At 41.4% G+C, this 21,883-nt stretch overlaps 2 protein-coding genes across 17 annotated transcripts in view; both read right to left on the reverse strand.

Moving 5' to 3' along the window:
- LOC102947665 (borealin-2) overlaps positions 1-16,060 on the reverse strand; it is a 208,130-nt gene extending 192,070 nt beyond the window's left edge. For 3 of the 11 annotated variants that reach the window (XR_006285125.1, XR_005222230.2, XM_043526059.1), the window contains exons 1-9: positions 15,744-15,988; positions 13,340-13,468; positions 10,644-10,693; positions 10,139-10,199; positions 8,298-8,365; positions 7,346-7,416; positions 4,070-4,165; positions 2,649-2,778; positions 1,444-1,530 (exon numbers count right to left, since the gene is read on the reverse strand). Coding sequence is in view for 7 of the 11 variants with exons in the window: in XM_043526059.1 (XP_043381994.1) it covers positions 1,444-1,530; positions 2,649-2,778; positions 4,070-4,165; positions 7,346-7,416; positions 8,298-8,365; positions 10,139-10,199; positions 10,644-10,693; positions 13,340-13,468; positions 15,744-15,879 (828 nt within the window). In the remaining 4 variants the exon portion in view is untranslated. Of the gene's footprint in view, positions 1-92; positions 519-1,443; positions 1,531-2,648; positions 2,779-4,069; positions 4,169-7,345; positions 7,417-8,297; positions 8,366-10,138; positions 10,200-10,643; positions 10,694-12,217; positions 12,269-13,339; positions 13,469-15,743 lie in introns of those variants that run through there. The other 8 variants (XM_043526057.1, XM_043526056.1, XM_043526055.1 and 5 more) reach the window with 7 other exon arrangements.
- A 1,283-nt stretch (positions 16,061-17,343) lies between these two features.
- GPT2 (glutamic--pyruvic transaminase 2) overlaps positions 17,344-21,883 on the reverse strand; it is a 51,228-nt gene continuing 46,688 nt past the window's right edge. For 5 of the 6 annotated variants that reach the window (XM_043526049.1, XM_007059646.4, XM_037877754.2 and 2 more), the window contains one exon: positions 17,344-20,201. In XM_043526049.1, coding sequence (XP_043381984.1) covers positions 20,111-20,201 — 91 coding nt within the window. In that variant the 3' untranslated portion in view covers positions 17,344-20,110. The remainder of the gene's footprint in view (positions 20,202-21,883) is intronic. The other variant, XR_006285124.1, reaches the window with a different exon arrangement.

Genomic DNA, 21,883 nt, shown 5'->3' on the forward strand with positions numbered 1-21,883 from the left:
AGTTCTAAAAGAGTGAGTTTATATCACCTTACATAACCTTGAATTGGTGCTTAGCACTAATGCTGCATAACTTCAGAATGATGGGAACTAGCTTCTGATGTAACAGATGTATTTTACTATATATTCCTATGTATAAAATTTACTGAGCGCAAGTGGTCAAAAATAGAGATGAACAATCTGGAAAGGATACAAAATTGTCCCTTCATTAAACTAACATGAATAGGAAGCAGCCTCATCTTTCAGTTAAGGAAGCAACTAGTAACATGGCTTTGAGGTTGTAAAAACATACTAATTTTACAGCAATGTGATCATTAAGTTTTTCTATACATAGAAAGTTTAATATGCAGTATAAAACTTTATTAAAAAGATATTCAGTTCTATGTAAACATTTAAAACAGACAAGCAGTAATTGCACAGAATATTTATATAATACACAACTGAGAGAACAAGAGATATACATGTAGACTCCATTAACTTGGTTTAACTGTTGCTTTTCCACATAAAACAGTCAACTGGCTCTGGGGGGAAAGAAAGCCATTTTAGACCAACTTTATTGGCAGACATTAAAACTAGAGTTGATTAAACTCTGCAAGACAGCTAAACTGAGGAGCAAATCTTCAGCAGTAGAGTAGTAAGATAACGTACAGATTAGCAGAGAGGGCAAAACCATCTAGCTGCTGCCCAGTATTTAGCTTTTTAAAGACACCTCCCCACCCTGTGCTTGCAATAGAGACAGAGGCATACCAATATTGTAGCTGTCAAATCTTCAGTCTGCTATAATTGATATAATTTAAAGTAAGGTCCCACCATCTATAAGGGTGGCTCATTTTTCCATATAGTACTCATTACCTACGGATATTTCACTGTAGTTCTAATATTACATATTAGCCAGGTCTTAGAGTCCCCATTACAAAAACCTCTTGGAGGAGGGCCACTAGTTGGCATAAAGTTAGTAGTGGTGGTTAGCAGCAGAGTACAATTTCTCTCCTGGAAAGGGGTATATAAGCACACCGTCATAATGTTGGGGGAGGAGCTACTGTCCAAGCTTAGTACAGATTTGATGGGACCCTTATAGTTCTTATTCAGAGAGTGATGTACAATCCCCTCCATCAGTATACATGATGTGAAACTCAGCTGTCTTTGTTTTGATTTGCAGATTGACACATTGATATTAGTGAGAAAAGCAGAGTTTCTTCACATGGCAGGCAGGCAGACATGAGGAGAAGAAAAATTCTGCCCTTTCTTTAGAAGCAATGTCACCGACAGGACTCAATATAATAGACCTATACAAAGCCTGTCTCTTTCTAGTAAGGGGAAAATGTTGCAGCAACATTCTCCCCTACTAGAAATAGTTTGCTCCTTGCATAGGTGATTTGAAGACGAAATGCCAGGACTGCTGTGCAATCTTAGACTATTTACAAGATACTGGTTCTGTAAACTTACCACTAGATTATGAATATGCTGAACTGTGTCATCATTAAGCAACTCGACATTGATGTTACGGAGGTCTTCACCAGCAGAACAGAGAGTCTGAGCATAATCACAGAGTTATTAATTTTGAGATAAAACTATTCTGCATATTTCACATGAATCACCATATCAGTTTTTCTTACAACCATAAACATATGCCTTAACTCAACTTCAGTGTAACAGCTTTATTGGCTCAAAAGAACCTTCTGCCCAAAAAGTTAGTCTGTACATGTCTCTTTCCAACTTATCACTGGCTTTAGTTATGACTGACATTATGAACACAAGTTAATGGGCCATTAAACTAGGGCTGCTGCTGGTCAGGGAGCCAAATCTAAGTGGAAATAATTCAAGGAACAAGAGTTCTCAGCACACCCAGGGCACAGTGAGATGTCAGTTTTGTTAGCTAACCAATATCCATCAGCTTTCACAACCAGAATCCCATCTTTCAAAGTCAGCAGTAGTGCAGATTGAAACAAGTTATTCACAGAGAGTTTCTTTAGTCCAAGTGTTCAGTTATTTTAGACTGTACAGCTCTGTGAAGGCGTAGGGGAAATACATCAAATGCTTATTTCACATCACACAACACAAAAGCTAGGGGTCACCAAATGAAATTAATAGGCAGCAGGTTTAAAAAAAAAAAAAAAAAAAAGGAAGTATTTCTTCACACAAAGCACAGTCAACCTGTGGAACTCTTTGCCAGAGGATGTTGTGATGAATATAACAGCGTTCAAAAAAGAACTAGATAAGTTCATGGAGGAGAGGTCCATCAATGGCTATTAGCCAGGATAGGCAGGGATGGTGTCCCTAACTTCTATTTGCCAGAAGCTGGGAATGGGTGACAAGGGATGGATTACTTGATTACCTGTTCTGTTCATCCCCTCTGGGGCACCTTGCATTGGCGACTGTCAGGAGACAGGATACTGGGCTAGATGGACCTTTGGTCAGACCCAGTATGGCCATTCTTACGTTGTTATAATATGGAAAGTTAATAGAAATGGTAATTTCAGAAAGTGACCATTTTGAAATGCCGTTTTGTTTACAATCTGCTCACTTAACTCTAGCAACTGCTACTGCTAGCAAAGACAGGAAAAAAAATTTTCCAGATACCCTTTGTTTATATATCTGCCAGAAACAGATTCATTTAAAGCAGGTGAAATTGAAAAGTTAAGGTTTACTACCTTTCCATCAGCCAGAGGTATATTTACAAATGGAACAGCTTTTTCCCGAGGCACTGAGTTACTTCTTAGTGACATGGCTTGGACTTTTTCTTTCACAGGTACAGTTCTTGAGACAGCTATTTGTGGTAGTCTAGAAGTGGAATACAAGAACAGAGTTTCACCTCTAATAAATTGCATTTTCATGTCCTACAGAGAGAGCCATGAGAGCCAATGTGATTCAGTAACAGCCAGCTTTGTGATGTGTGCACTTAATGGGTGCTCATTTTCTACTTTGTTCTACAAACTGTTTAGAACTAACACTAAAAAAAATGCAAACATCTTGAAGTAGTATTGTTTACTAGCACCACCAGGTAATGTTTTGCCATTCTGGCAGGGTGCAATACAACTGAGAAATTCTAGGCCAATGATCAACCTTCAGTTGGGATTGGACATTTTATATGGAGAAGAACAGTCTCTAGTTATCACAGTGAACACTAACACTCACCGTAAAGCATCAGTTTTTAAGCCAATCTAATTATTAGGGAGTAGGAAGAGACTCATTAGCTTATCCAGGACTGGACTACTGCAGGGTTTCTTGCACCTTCCTCTGAAGCATCTAATGTTGGCTACTTTCAGAGGCAGGAGACTGGAGTAGGTGATTGACAGGTCTGTCATGGAATTCCTATATTTCCCTTGTATTTAACATTATTTTGTACTGTAGTCAAAGGCAGACTCCAATACTTGAGAGCAAGTATAATGTTTCAGGCATCTTTAACCTGATAGAGACAGACTCTTGATACAATGGCATAATAATAGCAGGCCAGGGTAATGCTGTGAACCACTTTGTTGCTTCAAGGCTGATTTTAGCTATCTTACTGTAAAGGATTTCATTTCAGAAGGTTGTTTCTGCCAGAAGCAAGTTCAGAATAACCAGTTTTAAGAACATTTCCAGCTACAATGTATAGTTTAACTGACTGGAAGTATTTGTATGAATTTATACAAAATGTTGCAAGTATTTTCAACCAAGAGTGAATTATTTCAGCTAAAATTAGAGTACTGAAAATTTGTTTCTAAACTGTTGTGTTTCTGTAAACTATAGTCAACACAGAGAAAGCGAGTAGTTTGTGCCCCATTAAGCCAGCTTCAGAAGGTAACCTTAACGATGAAAACATAGCCAGTACCTCCAGAATTTCAACACAAGTGTAAACTGTATCCACTTCAGGTCTCTTCCCCCATCCTCCTCCATGAACAGGAGCCCTTTTATAGATAAAAGCCACCTACCTTTCCTAAAATCCTGCAGTGACAGACACTGTACTTACAAAGATCTTCACATTGTCTGGTTCAAAGGAGTATTCCTTATTTGGTGTCCAGATATATATGGTTGTAAGAGAGTTTAAAAAGAAAAAAAAAAGATCAGTTGTGCTATGACCTGAAAGGCTTACCTTCTAGAAACCCGTGGAGCAGATTTATAGTTTGCAGCTGTGCGATCAGATGTAGGAGCCTTAAAATGCCTCACATTTGGAGTAGAGCATGCAGATCTGTCAGAAAAAGAGCATTTGCTTTTACACAGTACAGTGCTTTTAGTCTAGAGAGTTCCAGTTATGAAGCAGATATTTTAAATTCCCTAAGCAGAAGACTGGTAAATCTAGACAATGTTACAGTACTCTGTAGTTATCTAGTTAATGTTGCTTTAAAAAAAAAAAAAAGAGGGGGTGGGGGAGACACAGCAAACGTGAAGTTCTTTACACAGCAAGATATAATCCACCAGAATCTAGCCTATTTAAGTCGAGGGGGCTAGAAGCAATATAGGCTTATTTGTATTAGAAACTGGCTGAGAGAGCACAGTTTCTGGACATAGTTAAGTGAAGGTTCCAATTCAGTCTCCTGGCAGTTTTAATCAAAAGTGGAGGGAATATTCCTAAAATCAGTTCTCACAAGAATTCTTGAGAAGCCACATCTGAACCAGAGCCAGAGAACAGCCACTTCTAGTTTTGGATCCTAATGGGCCCATAAAGATGATTTTGGAGCAAGGGATTGAAGCCCTCCCCACACACAGAATTGAGCGAGTTTGCTTCAGGACCTGGTGTGAGCAAAATGCTACTGAACATTAGGGAAAAGCCATGCACCAGAGACTGACACAACAGGTTTTGTCCACCCGAGGAGCTGACTAGTTTTACGGATTTGAAGATTATCTGTAATACTAAATTAGGAGTCTGAATAACTAAACCTAGTTAAGGCTTTCTAGTTTTCTTCTCATGTACAGTAGGAGTTGATTCAACATCTAGAGTACACTTTAAAAGAAGACAGAAGGTGTATGCTGAACTAGTAGACATGTTCAGATTTTTAAAAAGTGAACAGTTGCAATACATAATTGCACAGATTTTTATGCCAATTTGACTGGAGACATCAGTCCCTCTGATTCGCAAACCAAAGAAGAGTAGACTTCGGCTCATCTTTGCTGTAAGTAGCTCAAATAGATATTCCACTACTGATATTCATGCAAATCACTTTCAGCAGTAAAAATCAGCAAAAGTATTACCGTACAGTTTGTTATTCTTGTTAACTGTAACATTTCAAGTTACTTAAAGGCTACTTTCCTCCATTAAATGTTATCTAGTTAATCTTTAAATTGTAGACATTTTTATAAAAAGAAAAAAAAAAGTACTTGTGGTACCTTAGAGACTAACAAATTTATTTGAGCATAAGCTTTCGTGAGCTACAGCTCACTTCATCGGATACATGCAGTAGAAAATACAGTGGGGAGATTTTATATACACAGAGCATGAAACAATGGGTGTTACCAGACACACTGTAACAAGAGTGATCAGGTAAGGTGAGCTATTACTAGCAGGAGAGAAAAAAAAACCTTTTGTAGTGATAACCAAGATGGGCCATTTCCAGCAGTTGACAAGAACGTCTGAGGAACAGTGGGGGGGGGAAATAGTTTTACTTTGTGTAATGACACATCCACTCCCAGTCTTTAATCAAGCCTAATGTAATGGTGTCCAGTTTGCAAATTAAATTCCAATTCAGCAGTCTCTCCTTGGAGTCTGTTTTTGAAGTTTTTTTGTTGAAGAATTGCAACTTTTAGGTCTGTAATCGAGCGACCAAAGAGATTGAAGTGTTCTCCGACTGGTTTTTGAATGTTATAATTCTTGACGTCTGATTTGTGTCCATTTATTCTTTTACATAGATACTGTCCAGTTTGGCCAATGTACATGGCAGAGGGACATTGCTGGCACATATCACATTGGTAGATGTGCAGGTGAACAAACCTCTGATAGTGTGGCTGATGTGATTAGGCCCTATGATGGTGTCCCCTGAATAGACATGTGGGCACAACTGGCAATGGGCTTCGTTGCAAGGATAGGTTCCTGGGTTAGTGTTTTTGTTATGTGGTTGCTGGTGAGTATTTGCTTCAGGTTGGGGGGCTGTCTGTAAGCAAGGACTGGCCTGTCTCCCAAGATCTCTGAGAGTGATGGATTGTCCTTCAGGATAGGTTGTAGATCCTTGATGATGTGCTGGAGAGGTTTTAGTTGGGGGTTGAAGGTGACGGTTAGTGGTGTTCCATTACTTTCTTTGTTGGGCATGTCCTGTAGTCAGTAACTTCTGGGTACTCTTCTGGCTGTGTCAATCTGTTTCTTCACTTCAGCAGGTGGGTATTGTAGTTGTAAGAGCTCTTGTAGGTGTTTGTCTCTGTCTGAGGGGTTGGAGCAAATGCGGTTGTATCATAGACCTTGGCTGTAGACAATGGATCGTGTGGTGTGGTCTGGATGAAAGCTAGAGGCATGTAGGTAAGTATAGCCGTCAGTAGGTTTTCGGTATAGGGTGGTGTTTATGTGACCATCGCTTATTAGCACTGTAGGGTCCAGGAAGTAGATCTCTTGCGTGGACTGGTCCAGACGGAGGTTGATGGTGGGATGGAAATTTCAATCTCTCTGGTCACTCGATTACAGACCTAAAAGGCGAAATTCTTCAACAAAAAAACTTCAGAAACAGACTCCAACAAGAGACTGCTGAATTGGAATTAATTTGCAAACTGGACACCATTACATTAGGCTTAAATAAAGACTGGGAGTGGATGTGTCATTACACAACATAAAACTATTTCCTGCCCCCTACTGTTCCTCAGACGTTCTTAACTGCTGGAAATGGCCCACCTTGATTATCACTATAAAAGGTTTTTTTTCCCTCTCCTGCTGGTAATAGCTCACCTTACCTGATCACTCTCCCTACAGTGTGTATGGTAACACCCACTGTTTCATGTCCTCTGTGTATATAAAATCTCCCCACTATGTTTTCCACTGCATGCATCCAATAAAGTGAGCTGTAGCTCACAAAAGCTTATGCTCAAATAAATTTATTAGTCTCTAAGGTGCCACAAGTACTCCTGCTCTTTTTGTGGATACAGACTAACATGGCTACTACTCTGAAACCAAACATTTTTATATTAAACACACAATTGTATGCACAAGTGTATACATTCAAATGGATTGCACTATAACCCTTTAGCAGCCACCCCATTTTGGGGGGTGGGGGGGGTCATCTTATTCAAATTTACTTCAGCAGAGTACATCACAAAATCTGATCCAGCTTGTGTAATGTTCATTAAATTCTTTCTCCTTCGCAGAGTTAAAAAAAAAATTCACACTGCTATTTCTTTGAAAAGCCACTCAGTCCAAATAAATTACAAAAACTACTAAAGATCATGGTCTTACCGAGAAAGAGAGTGGTTTTCTTTGAGATGTATGCCAGAAGCTAAGGAAACCAGTGATTTTGTTTTAGACACCTTAAAACAAATAAATAAAGCATTGTTAGAATAAATTACATTAAATGTAATAGGACTGAGACTTTCAGATGAAGACTTAAACCTCCTAAAACCCTTGTTGAATAGGGAATTATACCCACTTTATAGATGAGTAAACTGAAGCACATGAAATCCCTATGCTATAGCTTCATTGTACAGAACGGTTTACTGTCTTGCTTGTCCTGACAGTTCAGTACACCACATAACACTGTTTTCGAACGAGCCATTTTGGCACATCTACACACATGCTTGTACCACTAGATCAAGTCTTTTTGATGGATATGGGGGAGAAGACCCATGTCATAATGCCCAGTTGAAACTTGCAAGTCATTGAGCAAAACCAAGTCCCTGAGTTGTGGGACAGAGTTAAGACTGGATACGTTGATGCAGATGCAATGCTTTTGATCACTGTTGGTCTCTAAAAACAACCTATTCAAATATGGGGAGGTATCTATTGAACATAAGGTGGCCATCAAACAGTTATGTTTTAACAGAAAAATCAAGTTAGGGACTTTAGAGTCCCACCATATCCCCTAATGATTCAGCAGGATGGACCCTTACCAGAGAGTTATTCAATTTCAGGAGGAGACTTAAATAGTACTGAATTTACAGCCGATGATTTTTGTACATACTTTTATTAATTCATTATCTGTTGATTACCAAACAAGCTCACAATAGGATTTTATATTAAATTTAATTAAAATAAGCATATTGGACCACAACTAATTTTGAATTAAAAGTTGTTTGTTTTTTTTTAAATAGTTTATTTTAAGATGACAAGCAGGCAACTGACCAGGGATCAACTGAGGTAGTCTCAGGTTTCAGGACAGATCTAGGCCTGGTTATTTTCCTTTAACACATACCTTTTGAGATGCTTTCTTGGCAGGCACATTCTCCTCATCTTTATATTCAACAATTGTAGTTACCTTAACTAAAAAAAAAAAAAACAAACAAACAAACAAAAAGAATTCAAAGTGGATTAGAAATACATGGAATATTAATAGCTCCAGCGATGGGCACCACAACAAGCCCATTTAGCTCTACATTGACTGTTAGTAGACAAATAGCAATTGATTGCACCATTTGATGGCCATTTGGCACTCAGTTCAATGCTTAGGTGGATTGCAAGTGTGCCCAACGTCATAACTACTGTATATGGATCTCCACCCTCATTGACATATCTGCCAAGGATACCAAGCGACCCTCTCACCCTTAGAGGTGAACCCCCCCTCCAGAGTAGGTTCAGACCCTGACAGAGGTGCACCATTTCTATTGCACCTGTTCTGAGATTAAAGAAAAAACTCTTTTACAGAGATGAGGTGGACCAACTTCTGTTGGAGAGAGAGACAAGGTTTCAAGCTACACAGAGCTCAGCTTTGAGAAAGGTACTGAGTGTCACAGCTAAATACAAGGTCAGACAGTTTAGCATAAGTAGTTAGCACACATTCTAAGGGACTATTCAAGGTGAAGTGGCCCATTAACACCCTCGTAGTCAGAGGACAAAAGGGGGTTAGTGGGGTACAGAGTGTTGTAATAAGCCATAAATCCAGTGTCTTTGCTAGAGACTAAAAACCATGGTTTTAATAAAGTTATGAATGTAAACTCCCAAACTCATCTTTTAAGTGTGCAGGTTTCCTTTGAGGATGAGGACTGATAGGTCAGATACAGAGTGATCACTTATTCTTTTACAGACAGAGTAGTCCATCAGATAGGTGACCGGAATGGGACTCCCCAGGAGACTTGCATTCTACTCCCAGCTCTGCCACTGACTTTTGTGACCTTGGGAAACTCACTTCACCTGTGTTCCCTTCCACCCTTTATTCAGATTGTAATCTCTTAGCAGATATTTTTACAGTGCCCAACACAATGCTGCACCACTCTGCTTCCCCCTTCCTGCAATCCCAATCTGTTGGGACTTCTAATAAGACTGGAACTTTTCAGCTTGGAAAAGAGACAACTAAGGGGAAGGATATATTGGAATTGGAAAAGGTTCAGAAGAGGGCAACAAAAATGATTAGGAGTATGGAACTGCTGCCTTATGAGGAGCAATTAATAAGACTGGGACTTTTCAGCTTGGAAAAAAGAGACGACTAAGGGGGGAATATGACAGAGGTCTATAAAATCATGCCTGGTGTGGAGAAACTAAATAAGGAAGTGCTATTTACTCCTTCTCATAACACAAGAACTAGGGGTCACCAAATGAAATTAATAGGCAGCAGGTTTAAAAAACAAAACAAAAGGAAGTATTTCTTCACACACACAGTCAACCTGTGGAACTCTTTGCCAAAGGATGTTGTTAAGGCCAAGGCTAACAGCGTTCAAAAAAGAACTAGGTAAGTTCATGGAGGATCAGTCCATCAATGGCTATTAGCCAAGATGGACAGCGATGGTGTCCACAGCCTCTGTATGCCAGAAGCTGGGAATGGGTGACAGGAAATAGACCACTTGATGATTACCTGTTCTGTTCATTCCCTCTGGGGCACCTGGCGTTGGCCACTGTCGGAAGACAGGAAACTAGGCTAGACAGACCTTTGGTCTGACCTGGTATGGCTGTTCTTATGTAGGCTTTACTGTAATAAATTATATATTCAGAGTACCAAAGGGAGTCTTAATAACAATACTGCTTTTGCAGTCACTAAATTCATACCATTAATAATAAACAAATAAATCAGATACTGGTAATCCATGTCATGAAATCATTCACCTCTTTTGCTGCAGTTCCTCACCAGCCTGGTATTTGGAATGTCCTCTACAGAGCAGTCATTCTAGAAGATATTTAAAGAACAAGTGAAATCTGTACAATCAGTAAATTTCCCCAAGATACACATTTATGTTAGCCTAGTGGAGAGGGTGACTAAGTTTGTAAAGTGAAGTTATACAAGGTGTTTTCAGAGATAGTTTCCAGCATGAGGTAAAGATTACATTCAGCAAATCCATTTTCAGTCACATGCACAGGATGGGCGTGAGTAACTAAACTTGAAGTTGTGGCAACAATATCTGTAAGTTACCCTAAAAGAGTCAGATACAATGTGCAGTAGTTTCACACTATTATAGGCCATTGTGTCCTGCCACGTATTATTGTTTGGCACTTTTTTTTTCTTAAATTAAGCTAATAGCAAAGAATGTTCCCTTTAAAGTTCCTTTGTGTTGTCAGTAAGAATTTAAAATTTTCCATATTTAAAGTTCTGCTACAATTTACAAACACTTACCGCTACAACAGCGGCAGCTACAACAGCAGCTTCCTCTCCTCCTTGCAGGTCTGTTACACAAGGGAAAAAAACCAAACATATCCTGTTTACAGTAACTACTATTTGCTTAACTGGATCAGGGGTGGGCAAACAAGGGCCACATCTGGGTATGGAAATTGTATGACAAGCCATGAATGTTCATGAAATTGGGGGTTGGGGTGCAGGCTCTGGGGCAGGGCCAGAAATGAGGTTCACAGTGTGGGAGGGGGCTCTGGGCTGGGGCAGGGAGGAAGGCTTCAGCTGGGGGTGCAGGAGGTTACTCTGGCCTGGGACGGAGGGGTTCGGAGGGGGATCAGGGCTAGGGAAGGGGTCGGGGGCGCAGGCTCCGGGCGGCGCTTACCTCAAGCGGCTCCCAGAAGCAGCAGCAGCATGTTCCCCCTCTGGCTCCTATGCAGAGGCATGGACAGCTGACTCGGCATGCTGCCCTGTCCGCAGGCACCGCCCCTGCAGCTCCCATTGGCCGCAGTCTCCAGCCATTGGGAGCTGCATGGGCAGCGCTTGGGGCAGGGGCAGCGTGCAGAGACCCCTGGCTTCCCCTATGTGTAGGAGCTAGAGGGGGGACACGTTGCTCCTTCTGGAAGCCGTGCAGAGTGGGGCAAGCCCCCAACCCTGCTCCCCAGCTGGAGTGGGGCAAGCCCTGGATCCTGCTCCCCGGCGGGAGCTCGAGGGCTGGATTAAAATGTCTGGTGAGCTGGATGCGGCCCCTGGGCCGTAGTTTGCCCACACCCGTTCTAGATGAAGGAGAGAGCCTGGAAGAGAACAAGTTATGAAGCTGGGGAGAAAGCTGTGATGCACAACTGATGCAAGAAATTGACCTTGACTGGGTTGGTATGTCATTTGTACAATTTGAAGCCCAAAAAGAGAGTTTTAGGGCTTGTCTTGATGGAGAGAATGCACAGCAAGCTGGGATGTGAATCTACAGAGCATTAACATGCCATGCACTAACCATCCATGCAGACCTTGCTGCTACATTGGAGTAGGTCAAAGTGCATGTGGGAACTTTTGGTGCAGATCAACAGGGTCCACATGGACAGTTAGTGTGAGGAAAGCTTGTGCACTGTAGATTTACACCCCAATATGCCATACACTAATTCAATATCTGGACAAGCCCTTCATTTCATAATTCCTTGAATTCTGAAGGCCAACAGCTCAGATACCAGCTTTCCCCACTATTCTAGAGTGCTGATACCTCTAAAGGAGCTACATATATTCTCACAAAACATGGTTTGTAACTGAAAGAAAAGGGAAGGAAAGTTTACATTTAAGGCACTAGTCACAGTTGTAGCTACTTTAGACTGGGATTTTAGCAGAAGCTAGGCATCCAGATCCACTTTGATTGACCCTAGATTCCATAAGCATATCCTGATTTGGTCTTTATTTGGTCCCATATGAGAGTTTCACTTGGGAAGAGAAACTTCTGAAACCAATATTCCTATAGCAGCAAATTACTGCTGCAGTCTATCACAGATTGAATTGCTTCTATTATTTCATAAGTAGAAGTTGGAATCAAAACTGTCTTAAGCCTAGTTACTTACATGGTGAGAAGATTTGATAGTACAGGGCTCTATTGCTTGGAGTCTTTAAATCTAGACAAAGTGTCTTTCTAATATATAGAAGCTCACACAGAAGTTCTGGGTTTGATGCGGAAGTTTTTGGGTGAAGTTCTATGGCCTGTTTTATACAGGTCAGACTAGCTGACCAGAATAATAATTTCTAGTCTATGTATGATTGCATCACAATTAAAATTTAATAAATTAACTCAATCAGGGAAGTACCTATCAAAAAGTAATAAGCAAATAACAGTCTACTCAGCAGTTCTCAAACTTCAGCAACCTGAGGACCCCCATTTTGATATAAAAATTTTCAGGGACCCTCAAGCTCCTCCACTCAGCCTCAGGCCCCACCCCTTCCCCTCAGGCCCCACTGCACCTCTTCCCACCCCCCGCTCACTCCATCCCCCCTCCCTCTGTTGTTCGCTCTCCCCCACTCTCACTCACTTTCACCAGGCTGGGGCAGGGGGTTGGTGTGCAGGAGGGGGTGAGTGGTGCGGGCTCCAGCCAGGCAGCGCTTACCTCAGGTTGCTCCCAAAAGTGACCAGCACATCTCTCTGACAGTGGTTCCTTAGCAGGGGGGTCAGGGGGTCTCCAAACACTGCCCCTGCCTGCAGGCACTGCCCCTGCAGCCCAATTGGCTGCAGTTCCCTGCCAATAGGAGCTGCAGAGTCAGCACTCGGGATGGGAGCAGCGCACGGAGACCCCCTGGCCCTCCCTCAGGGGCCACAGGGACGTGACGGCCGCTTCCGGGAGCGGCACAGAGCCAGGACTGGTAGGGAGCCTGCCTTGCCCCCACTGCGCCTCTGGACTTTTGGCGCCTAAAATCTCCCGGTTTCACTTCAGTAGCCTCTGGGAGATACAGCAGTTCCCCAGTGTGCAGGCACTGGGAGGGAGGGAGAGGAGTTGAGGGAGGAAGGAAAGGGGAGGTGTAGATCAGCAGGGCCCACAGAAGCCCTGGAGTACCGTTGGGGACCCCGAGAGGTCCACTGACCCATTTGAGAAACTGTGGTCTACAGGGAGGTTTAGCGCTACCCTTAAGACATGAAAGTAGATAGTGTTATCCATGCTGTCTACAAGCATGCATTCCAAGAAAACCACACTTACTAAGCAAGTCTTTTCTTTTCATTTTCCTGACAGCAACGGGCATCTTCAGTAACTCCACTCTAAATGCTTTCTCAGCTGTTTGCATAAGTGAATCAATTTCTTTCTTCATTTCTTGAAGATTGTCTTTGGCTTCAAACAAAAAAAACACAGACCTGTTGCTAAGTGTACAATACACTTCCAAGTGCATTAATAGTTTGCCTGTTGGGTAGTACCTTTGTTCCAGTTAAAGAGTTAAGATCATGTATTTACAGGGGTCAGTCAGTTTGACTAGAAGTTCAGCTTAATTCAAAGTAGATTTTAAGTTATGCAATGCTACATGTTCCTAGTATCTGGCTGGCCTCAAACTGGTAAACAATTCAACATTTTAAAACTAGCATTATCCTTATTGAGGTACTTATATGCCCTCATCACCTTAGTCGTCAAGTGTCTCACCACTATTAATTAAGCCTCAGGACACTCCTGGAAAATATGGAAATGCCATCCCATTTTTACAGATAGATGAGAGAAGGAGAGATTATCCAGTTTGCCCAAGGTTACAAAGACAAACTGAAACCAGATCTTCTAAATCCCAGCCCACTGCTTTAACCACACACACACACACACAATCTTTCCCAGAGAGAAAAGTCCTAGATTAGCCATTAAGTGGAGGGAAGGAAAGAGATTGCATAAAATTAAGTTTAACAACATTTTAGGTAAATAAAGTGTATTTCTTTATTTAAAGAGAGTGATGATAAAGCTATTATTGCCTGCATACAAGTTAGCAAACCAATTTGTAGTTTCACACCTAGTAGGAAAAGTCTAAGGGTTGATTTTTCAAAGGTGCTGAACAAATCTATGGTTGTTTAGCAACTTAAACTAGTAGTTTGGCCTCTTTTGAAGGCTATTGTTCAGTGGTGGTTAGTCATTAAGTGCCTTGACAGGCAGTTTACAATATCAAATGTTAACATTTAGTAAGTTGTGCATTTGCCAAAGCTATATTTCTTTATCCTTGTATTGCATGCTGTTTGAATTGCCAGACTGATCTGATCAAATGTAGACTTCAGTAGCCATTTCCCATTGGTTTCAGTGCAGATGGTCAGTAAATATTAGAAGGCCTCTGTTGATTTTACTGGAATAGTTCCAAGAAGTCTAGTTCAGCTAATTTCATTAGAAATCCTTAGACCATAATAAGTCAGCTTGTTGCCTCTGATAACATCAAGCTTATGTATCAGGACTGAAAAAAGAAAAGGAGTACTTGTGGCACCTTAGAGACCAACCAATTTATTTGAGCATAAGCTTTCCTGAGCTACAGCTCACTTCATCACACGGCTGATACTGTGAAACATATCAGGACTGATGTCACATGTATGGTTTTTTTTTAAACTAGACATGGATTATGTAGTTAGAAATCAAATGTAAATACATGTATTTATTCATTCTGCAGACAATAGTCATCCCAATAGAAGTTGTACAGGGTAGTTCTGTGCCCCAATGCTTAAGTTGAAAGTGCAGATGGAAAGTTTCCACATGTATAAGAACATGAACAGACCCATGAATTCTACGAAGATGCTAACTCCCTTTATCTACATCCTGTTTGCACAAATCCAAACTTTATCTACTAGTGCCCACATGTTTGTTCATTTTTTAAAAATGAATGCGTTTCCATTTGTCATTGTGTCTTTCTTTCAAGTGTTTCACCATTTCCGCTTTTAAGGCATCAGCCTTAGTGAACTAAATCTAGGAAGGGACTGTAAAGAAAACAAACCAAACATTTAAGGCGTATTTTCTAACTGGAAGTTGTGCTGTTGTTCTCAGCTACCTGCCTCCTTTTCTAGCGGAGGACAGGAAGGGGGCCACTCTGTGCTAATACAACAGGCAGCACCCATGCACTTGCTCAGGGTGATCAATATCCCCCTTCCTCCTTCACGCTACCAATTAACTGGCATCAGGAGACCAGCCTCAGTCACCGTGACTGTCCCTCACAGCGCCCACCTCACCATGCGGAGCGGGCCGAGGCCGGCGCCCCCCCGAGTAACGCTGCTCAGGGGAAGCCACTTGCTCCGGTTTGGCCCTGCAGCGGGAGGGATCGGATTTGACCCGACACCCAGGAAGGCGAATCATCTGGCCAGCAGCGGTAGCCCCAGACCCTGGGCCAGCCCTCGCGTGGCGGGAGAGCGGCCTCCCGCCGAGCCCGCTCCGCACGGAGACTCACCTGCCGAGCGCCCCGGGCTGAGGCCCCAGAGGCAGTGGGCGGGACAGGAGAGAGGAAGATGCGCGGGCCTGGAACGGAGAAGGCCCAGCAGCCACCACCCCAGCCTCGGCCCCCCTCCCGAGTGGCCGGCTGGGGACGGCCCCCCCCAAGCTGCCCGTTGCCCCGGCCAGAGCCTCCGCGCGGGGAGGGGCCCAGCCCGGGGCAGCGCCTCACCCTGCTGGTTGAAGCCCCTGAGGAAGAGGCTGATCCGCTGGTCCTTCTGCTCCTGGGTCAGCGCGCCCCGCTCTGTCTCCACACCGGAGTCGGCGCTGCGCTTCTTGCCCGCGGCAAGGTACTTCTTCGGCGGCATGGCTGCGCGCGCGAGCGAGAGCCGCAACCTCCGCTCCGCTTCGCGCCCGCCGGCCCGGGGAGCGCTTATAGCCGCGGGGCTTCCCCTCCTCCGCCGCGGGGGCAGCGTCCGGGCCCGCCCCCGCAGGGCTCCACACTGCCTGGGCCGAGAGCAGGGGTCACACCGGGGAGCGCCCCCTGCCTGGGCCGAGAGGAGCGGGTCACTCTGGGATTCTACCCCCCTCCCCAGGGCTAGGAGGGATAAACCCGCCTCACCTTTATTTTTTAATCAGAAAACATAATAATGTAAAGAAAAGTGTGTGATTGAGCACTTGTTCATTTAATATTATGAGTTTGGGGGTCCAGGCAATGGTAGCATTAATACATTTGTTTACCTAATTCTTTTGCCAGACTTTTTCCTCCTACCCTCTTTGACTTAATATCAGCTTACAAACATAGACTTCAAACTGCAGAAATAAGGGCAGCTTCCTCTTTATTCAGCAATAAGAATAAAGGAAGATAGGTAATTGTTTTGGTTTAGGAGACTGGAGTATACCATGATATTAACAGCTTGGTCCTAAACTCTTTGGAGCAGGGATTTAGAAAGGAATCCAATTAAAGGGTTGGATGGATGGATTTCCTTCTCATGCACTGGGTCTATCTCATTGTACTGCATAATCAAGGCAGAGAACTTTTTCTGTCTTTTACAGCATCAACACTTAACTACATATAGTTAATTTGTAAGTGGTACTAGGATGACTCATCTCTTTAACTGATGGTTTAAATGGCTTATTCAGTAAATCATTCATTAGGATCAGGATGGTATTATGCTAAATCCACTACAAACAGATGATAAACATAATTCCTGCTCCAAAAGCCCTTGCCACATTTCCCTGAAGAGCTTCTATAGATGATGATAGGCAAGGACTTTGTAGCTTGCTGGCTTACATGTAGGTATTTAGGGAAATAAGGGCTGGCTTTTTGCTTAAGTAGCACATTTAGATTCCTCTTGCAAGGATCTAGCCCCCTTTTCTTCTCTGGCTCCAGGAACAGCTCTGGAGATTAACTGCTGCTCTCAGTTTCATATGTAGTATAATGCAGCCCAGGTCTTGTTTTTCAAAAAGATACTTAAGGGTTTTTTTAAATTAATTATTGTATAGATTTCTTTTCTTCTATCAATGGGCTGAATTTTGCTTCCTGCCAATTGACTTCAGTACTATCTTCTGACATCAGCCCCCTTCAATTTTGAATTAATTCTTAATTAAGGCCATCTACAGCATGGGAAAGAGGGAACTCTGCTAACAGAAGTTTGACAAGTGTACTGAATGATGTATCTGAGGAAGTATGAAATCAACCATACATTATGTTGATCAAATTATTTATTATTGTGAGAGACCACGGAGTTAATAAATATTTCACCATACAAACTGGACATTTGGTTTCAAACGACCCAGAAGATTAAATACTGCCACATCTTTGACATCTATTTTATTGTTCTGAAATCTTTGATACATCTAAGTTAATTTAAGTACAGTATTAAGGAGCACCTGTAGGTAAATGAAACCTAGAAACATGCATTAAAAGATAGAGATGGTCTGTTAAACATTGAAGACAATGAAAATGTAAGTCTTTGTTTCTTAGTTTTTCAGTTATGTCCCACAAAAACGTACCTGTATACTGTAGCTTGCCACAGTACATACTAATATTGTGGATGAACAGTAGAAAGCCCCAACCCTGCTCTAGGAGATACATCAAAACAAAACATATGTTCTCCCTTGCAATGTCAGAAACATAAAAGGCACCATCATATAATGTTTAGAAAACTAAAATTAGGTCACTATCCTAGATTTAAAATTTACCTATAAGGATTGCTGCTCAGACTGGGGGAAAAAAGCAGCTTTCAACATGCATATAGAATGTCTCTCGTATGTTGTAAACCTTGGATTGTTTTCAGGAATATCAGGTGTAAACACAAGGTAAATATAAAATCTATTGGTTTGTTAGACTACAAATACTACCCCATGAAAAAAAGCTGCTGTTACAAAAGTGTAAAAAAATATACTAACTTCCATTATTAGATTGTAGAATTTTCAAACTACATGTCCGTTATGGCAGCCACTTCCAAGCAGTGAGCCCCAAACCAGATTTGACTTGGGGACTAATTTCAACAGCAAGAAAAAATGTAATTACTTGGATAATTTTTTTATTTAAAAGTGAATGTTTTGACCTCTTATTACATTTTTTTACTTTTAAATTTCTGTAGTTATATTAGTGCTTATGAAAGATGCCAAATGAAGCGTTCTGTTTATCTATGGGTGGCAGCAACACGAGCTTTTCCAGACTACCCTCCCAGTGAGATACAACTGATGAGATGAGACCCATCTCTTCAAAGTTAAAAGTTTAGTTCAGTCTCCAGGCCTCCATCATAACACTACTCTCCAGTGTACCGTTTTCAGTTGAGGTTGTGTTTTGGATATCTGTCCACTAGCAATTGAAAGGAAGTCACTGATTAATTCCCTATAGGGCATCCTTTTGATATTTTCATAGTTTCTAACTGCAGTCTGTTCCAGTTGATGCTGTTGTAAGAGATGTGGCCAATAATCATCTTTATCCTTAACACACTAGACTGCCGCATCCTTTTATCCAATGTGTTAATTCACTAGTCCTTGTACTTGAATCAACTCCCAAGATTTTAACTTCCTTATTAGCACCACATGCTGAGCCAGGTATTACTAACAAAATAATGTCAGTAAACAAACAAGATTTCTAATTTACTTCTAAAGAATAAGATCTAAGTTAATGATGTGAATAAATGAGATGCTGTCACTAAACAGTGATCTGCACAAACTACTCAGACAAACTTTAATGAAGTTACTTGGTACCTCCGTGATTGGTAGTGGGAGTTTTCAGTTCTGTGTTTGTGCTGGAAAAAAGTGCCAAACTGACAGCCTACCTCGAGACTAAATTTTTTTGTTCCTCCACAAAATAAGAATGGCACAGGTGGTACAAGCATCTATACAATACCTTATCCTGTTCTGGAAGAGCCCTCTCGAATTCAGAGTGCCCAATCCTGCATGTCCATTCGGCCGTTACCCTCCCTGCCGAGAATGCCATACATAGTAGTTTGTGCAATACAGACACTTTCACTGGGAACAAGACTGAAATCACCAATTAATTTCCTTTAAGCTACATACAAACATTTGTCTGATGGAAGCATCTTTCAGTCTTTACAGAGTTGGGCTAGATTCAAACCAGTAACCAGAAAAGCGAAGGACAATTCTCCCATAACTAATATCCTAATCATCAAGTTCCAAAGAATCATTCTCAGAGGATCAAGAGGTGCTGCAATTTTAAGTTTTTGTGTTGGACCTTATTATTTTTAAGCCTTAACAGTGTTCACATTTGCTTTGAAGTTGGTTGCTTGTAATAATCAATATACACAAATGGCATATGTGAACAGGAGACTCCTCAGCTTTTCTATATTTTTAACAAAGTGGTTATGAGATGAAAAGCTCAATGCTATTGTTCTCTCGTACTAGTCTACTCTAGCTTGAATTGTGTGTGGATAAACTAGTTCGTGGTCATAATTCACTGAGTTTCAATTTCTTAAGACTCTAAACACATCATATGTACTATCTCTGCCCTCAGAACTGCCTGTCTCCACTCAGATTTTATTTAGAAATAATGTAAAGTTCAGATGCAATAGAACTTAGTCACACAAAATAATCTGCCAGAGATTTTTATGAACATTCTAACAACTGTCAGTTTGATCAGATGTGGGTAACACTTTATACTCAAACAATAATAAATCAACCACACCCAGAATGTAGATTTTAGGATTTTTTTGGGTAAAATCTCAAACAGGAAATGGATGTTTCTGAGGAAATATATTGGCTACCTGCATTTCTGCTTTGTAGAAGGCGATATCAATAGTTTTCATACGTGACTTTCCTCCATAACCAATTAGGCCAGAAGCGTAAGTCAAGAATATAAACTTCCAATCAAGGCACAAAATAGTCTACTAGACTCTCTCTTCACCTTCCCTCTTCATGTTCCCCCTCCAACCCACCTCTGTATAGCAATATCTCCCATACCAGACATTAGGTTTAATTGTTCAGGAAGAAGTGTAAGTTTTACCCACATATGGGCTCTATCTATTGTAAATGCAGTTAACTAGATGAACAGCCCATTCTCAGCACATATTGTTCATTTTTTGCATTTGCTTTGGGGGGGGGGAAGAGTCTGCATCTCTTTCATGCATATTCTTCAAGAAACTGTATGTGGAAGTCTTTCACTTTCTCCAGCACAATCTTCAGCTTCTCTACTGGAGGGAGAATGGTCATTCTGGGAAAGAGAAGAAACACTATTGCAAAACAATTGATAAGATACATTGTAATAAACATTAAAGAAATGGAAACCAGAAAGAGACACCCCAAACCCCCCAGAGATATATTTCCCAAACGGTGCACAGAAAGTAGAACTTTTAACTTCCTGCAACCTGCTTTTAAAAAGATTCCCTTATTTTCTGAATTTATGTTATAGCTACAATTACTGTACAGAGAACACCTGGTTTTGATTAACCTGTGTATTAAAATTCAGGGGCTTGTCATCTCGGTTTTTTAAATAGAGCAAAACCTCATTAAGTGCCCCCTGCAATAGACAGTCTACTTTTCATTTGTGAATCTTACTTCTGGAAAGAGACTACAAAAATTACATTGTGGGGTACTATGTTTATTATTTTAACGTTTCTGTATCAAGCTTGTTCAGTTTACATGTGAAATGTGTTTTTTCTAACAGCCAGCCCTGCAAACTCAGCTATCTGCAAGTGGAGTTGGTTCCTTCCAGCTCTTGTATTCTCACCAGTAAAAAAAATTCTACAAAACAAATTCTGCTCTCAGTTACACAGGTACAACTGTGACACTTGTTAGGTTTGTGAGTCACCCCGGACACCTGCCCTTAGAATGAGGAAACTTTGTCTGTACCTGCCAGGGTTGACTCTCCCAGCGATAGGCAACACAAGCACTCCCCTCTCAGTCCACCTGGGCTCTGCTGTCCCTCATCCAGGCTAGCGATAGCCACAATCTAACCCCTGAGTCCTCAGAACGTCCCTGTATAATATCCAGCCCCTTATCCACTGGACTCTCATAGAATGACCAGATCCTTTGTTCCCACAGGAACAGCACATCACAGCTTACTAGTTACACCTCAGATCACAGCTCCACTTAACTCACAGCACTTAGATTTGTTTATAGAGAATGCAAGTTAATGTATGTAACACAGAGATTCATAGGATAGTAAAAACAAAAATATTAGAAACAAAGGGTTACCTATAAAACAAAATCATAACACAAATTCTAAAGCTTAAACTCAGCTAACAAGCTGTCCTCTTGTCTATCGAGATAAAAAAGGAGCACTTAAAGATGATAAAATCATTGCGGAGAAACTAAATGAATTCTTTGCTTCAGTTTTCACGGCTGACGATGTTAGGAAGATTCCCAAACCTGAGCCATCTTTTGTAGGTGACAAATCTGAGAAATTGTCACAGATTGAAGTGTCATTAGAGGAGGTTTTGGAATTAATTGATAAACTTAACAGTAACAAGTCACCGGGACCAGATCGCATTCACCCAAGACTTCTGAAAGAATTCAAATGTGAAATTGCGGAACTATTAACTATGGTTTGTAACCTGTCCTTTAAATCAGCTTCTGTACCCAATGACTGGAAGATAGCTGATGTAACGCCAATATTTACAAAGGGCTCTAGAGCTGATCTCGGCAATTACAGACTGGTAAGTCTAATGTCCGTACCAAGCAAATCAGTTGAAACAGTAAATAATAAAATTGTCAGACACATAGAAGAACATAAATTGTTGGGCAAAAGTCAACATGGTTTCTGTAAAGGGAAATCATGTCTTACTAATCTATTAGAGTTCTTTGAAGGGGTCAACAAACATGTGGACAAGGGGGATCCAGTGGACATAGTGTACTTAGATTTCCAGAAAGCCTTTGACAAAGTCCCTCACCAAA

This window comes from Chelonia mydas, chromosome 12, assembly GCF_015237465.2.
Source record: "Chelonia mydas isolate rCheMyd1 chromosome 12, rCheMyd1.pri.v2, whole genome shotgun sequence".
Lineage (NCBI taxonomy): Eukaryota > Metazoa > Chordata > Testudines > Cheloniidae > Chelonia > Chelonia mydas.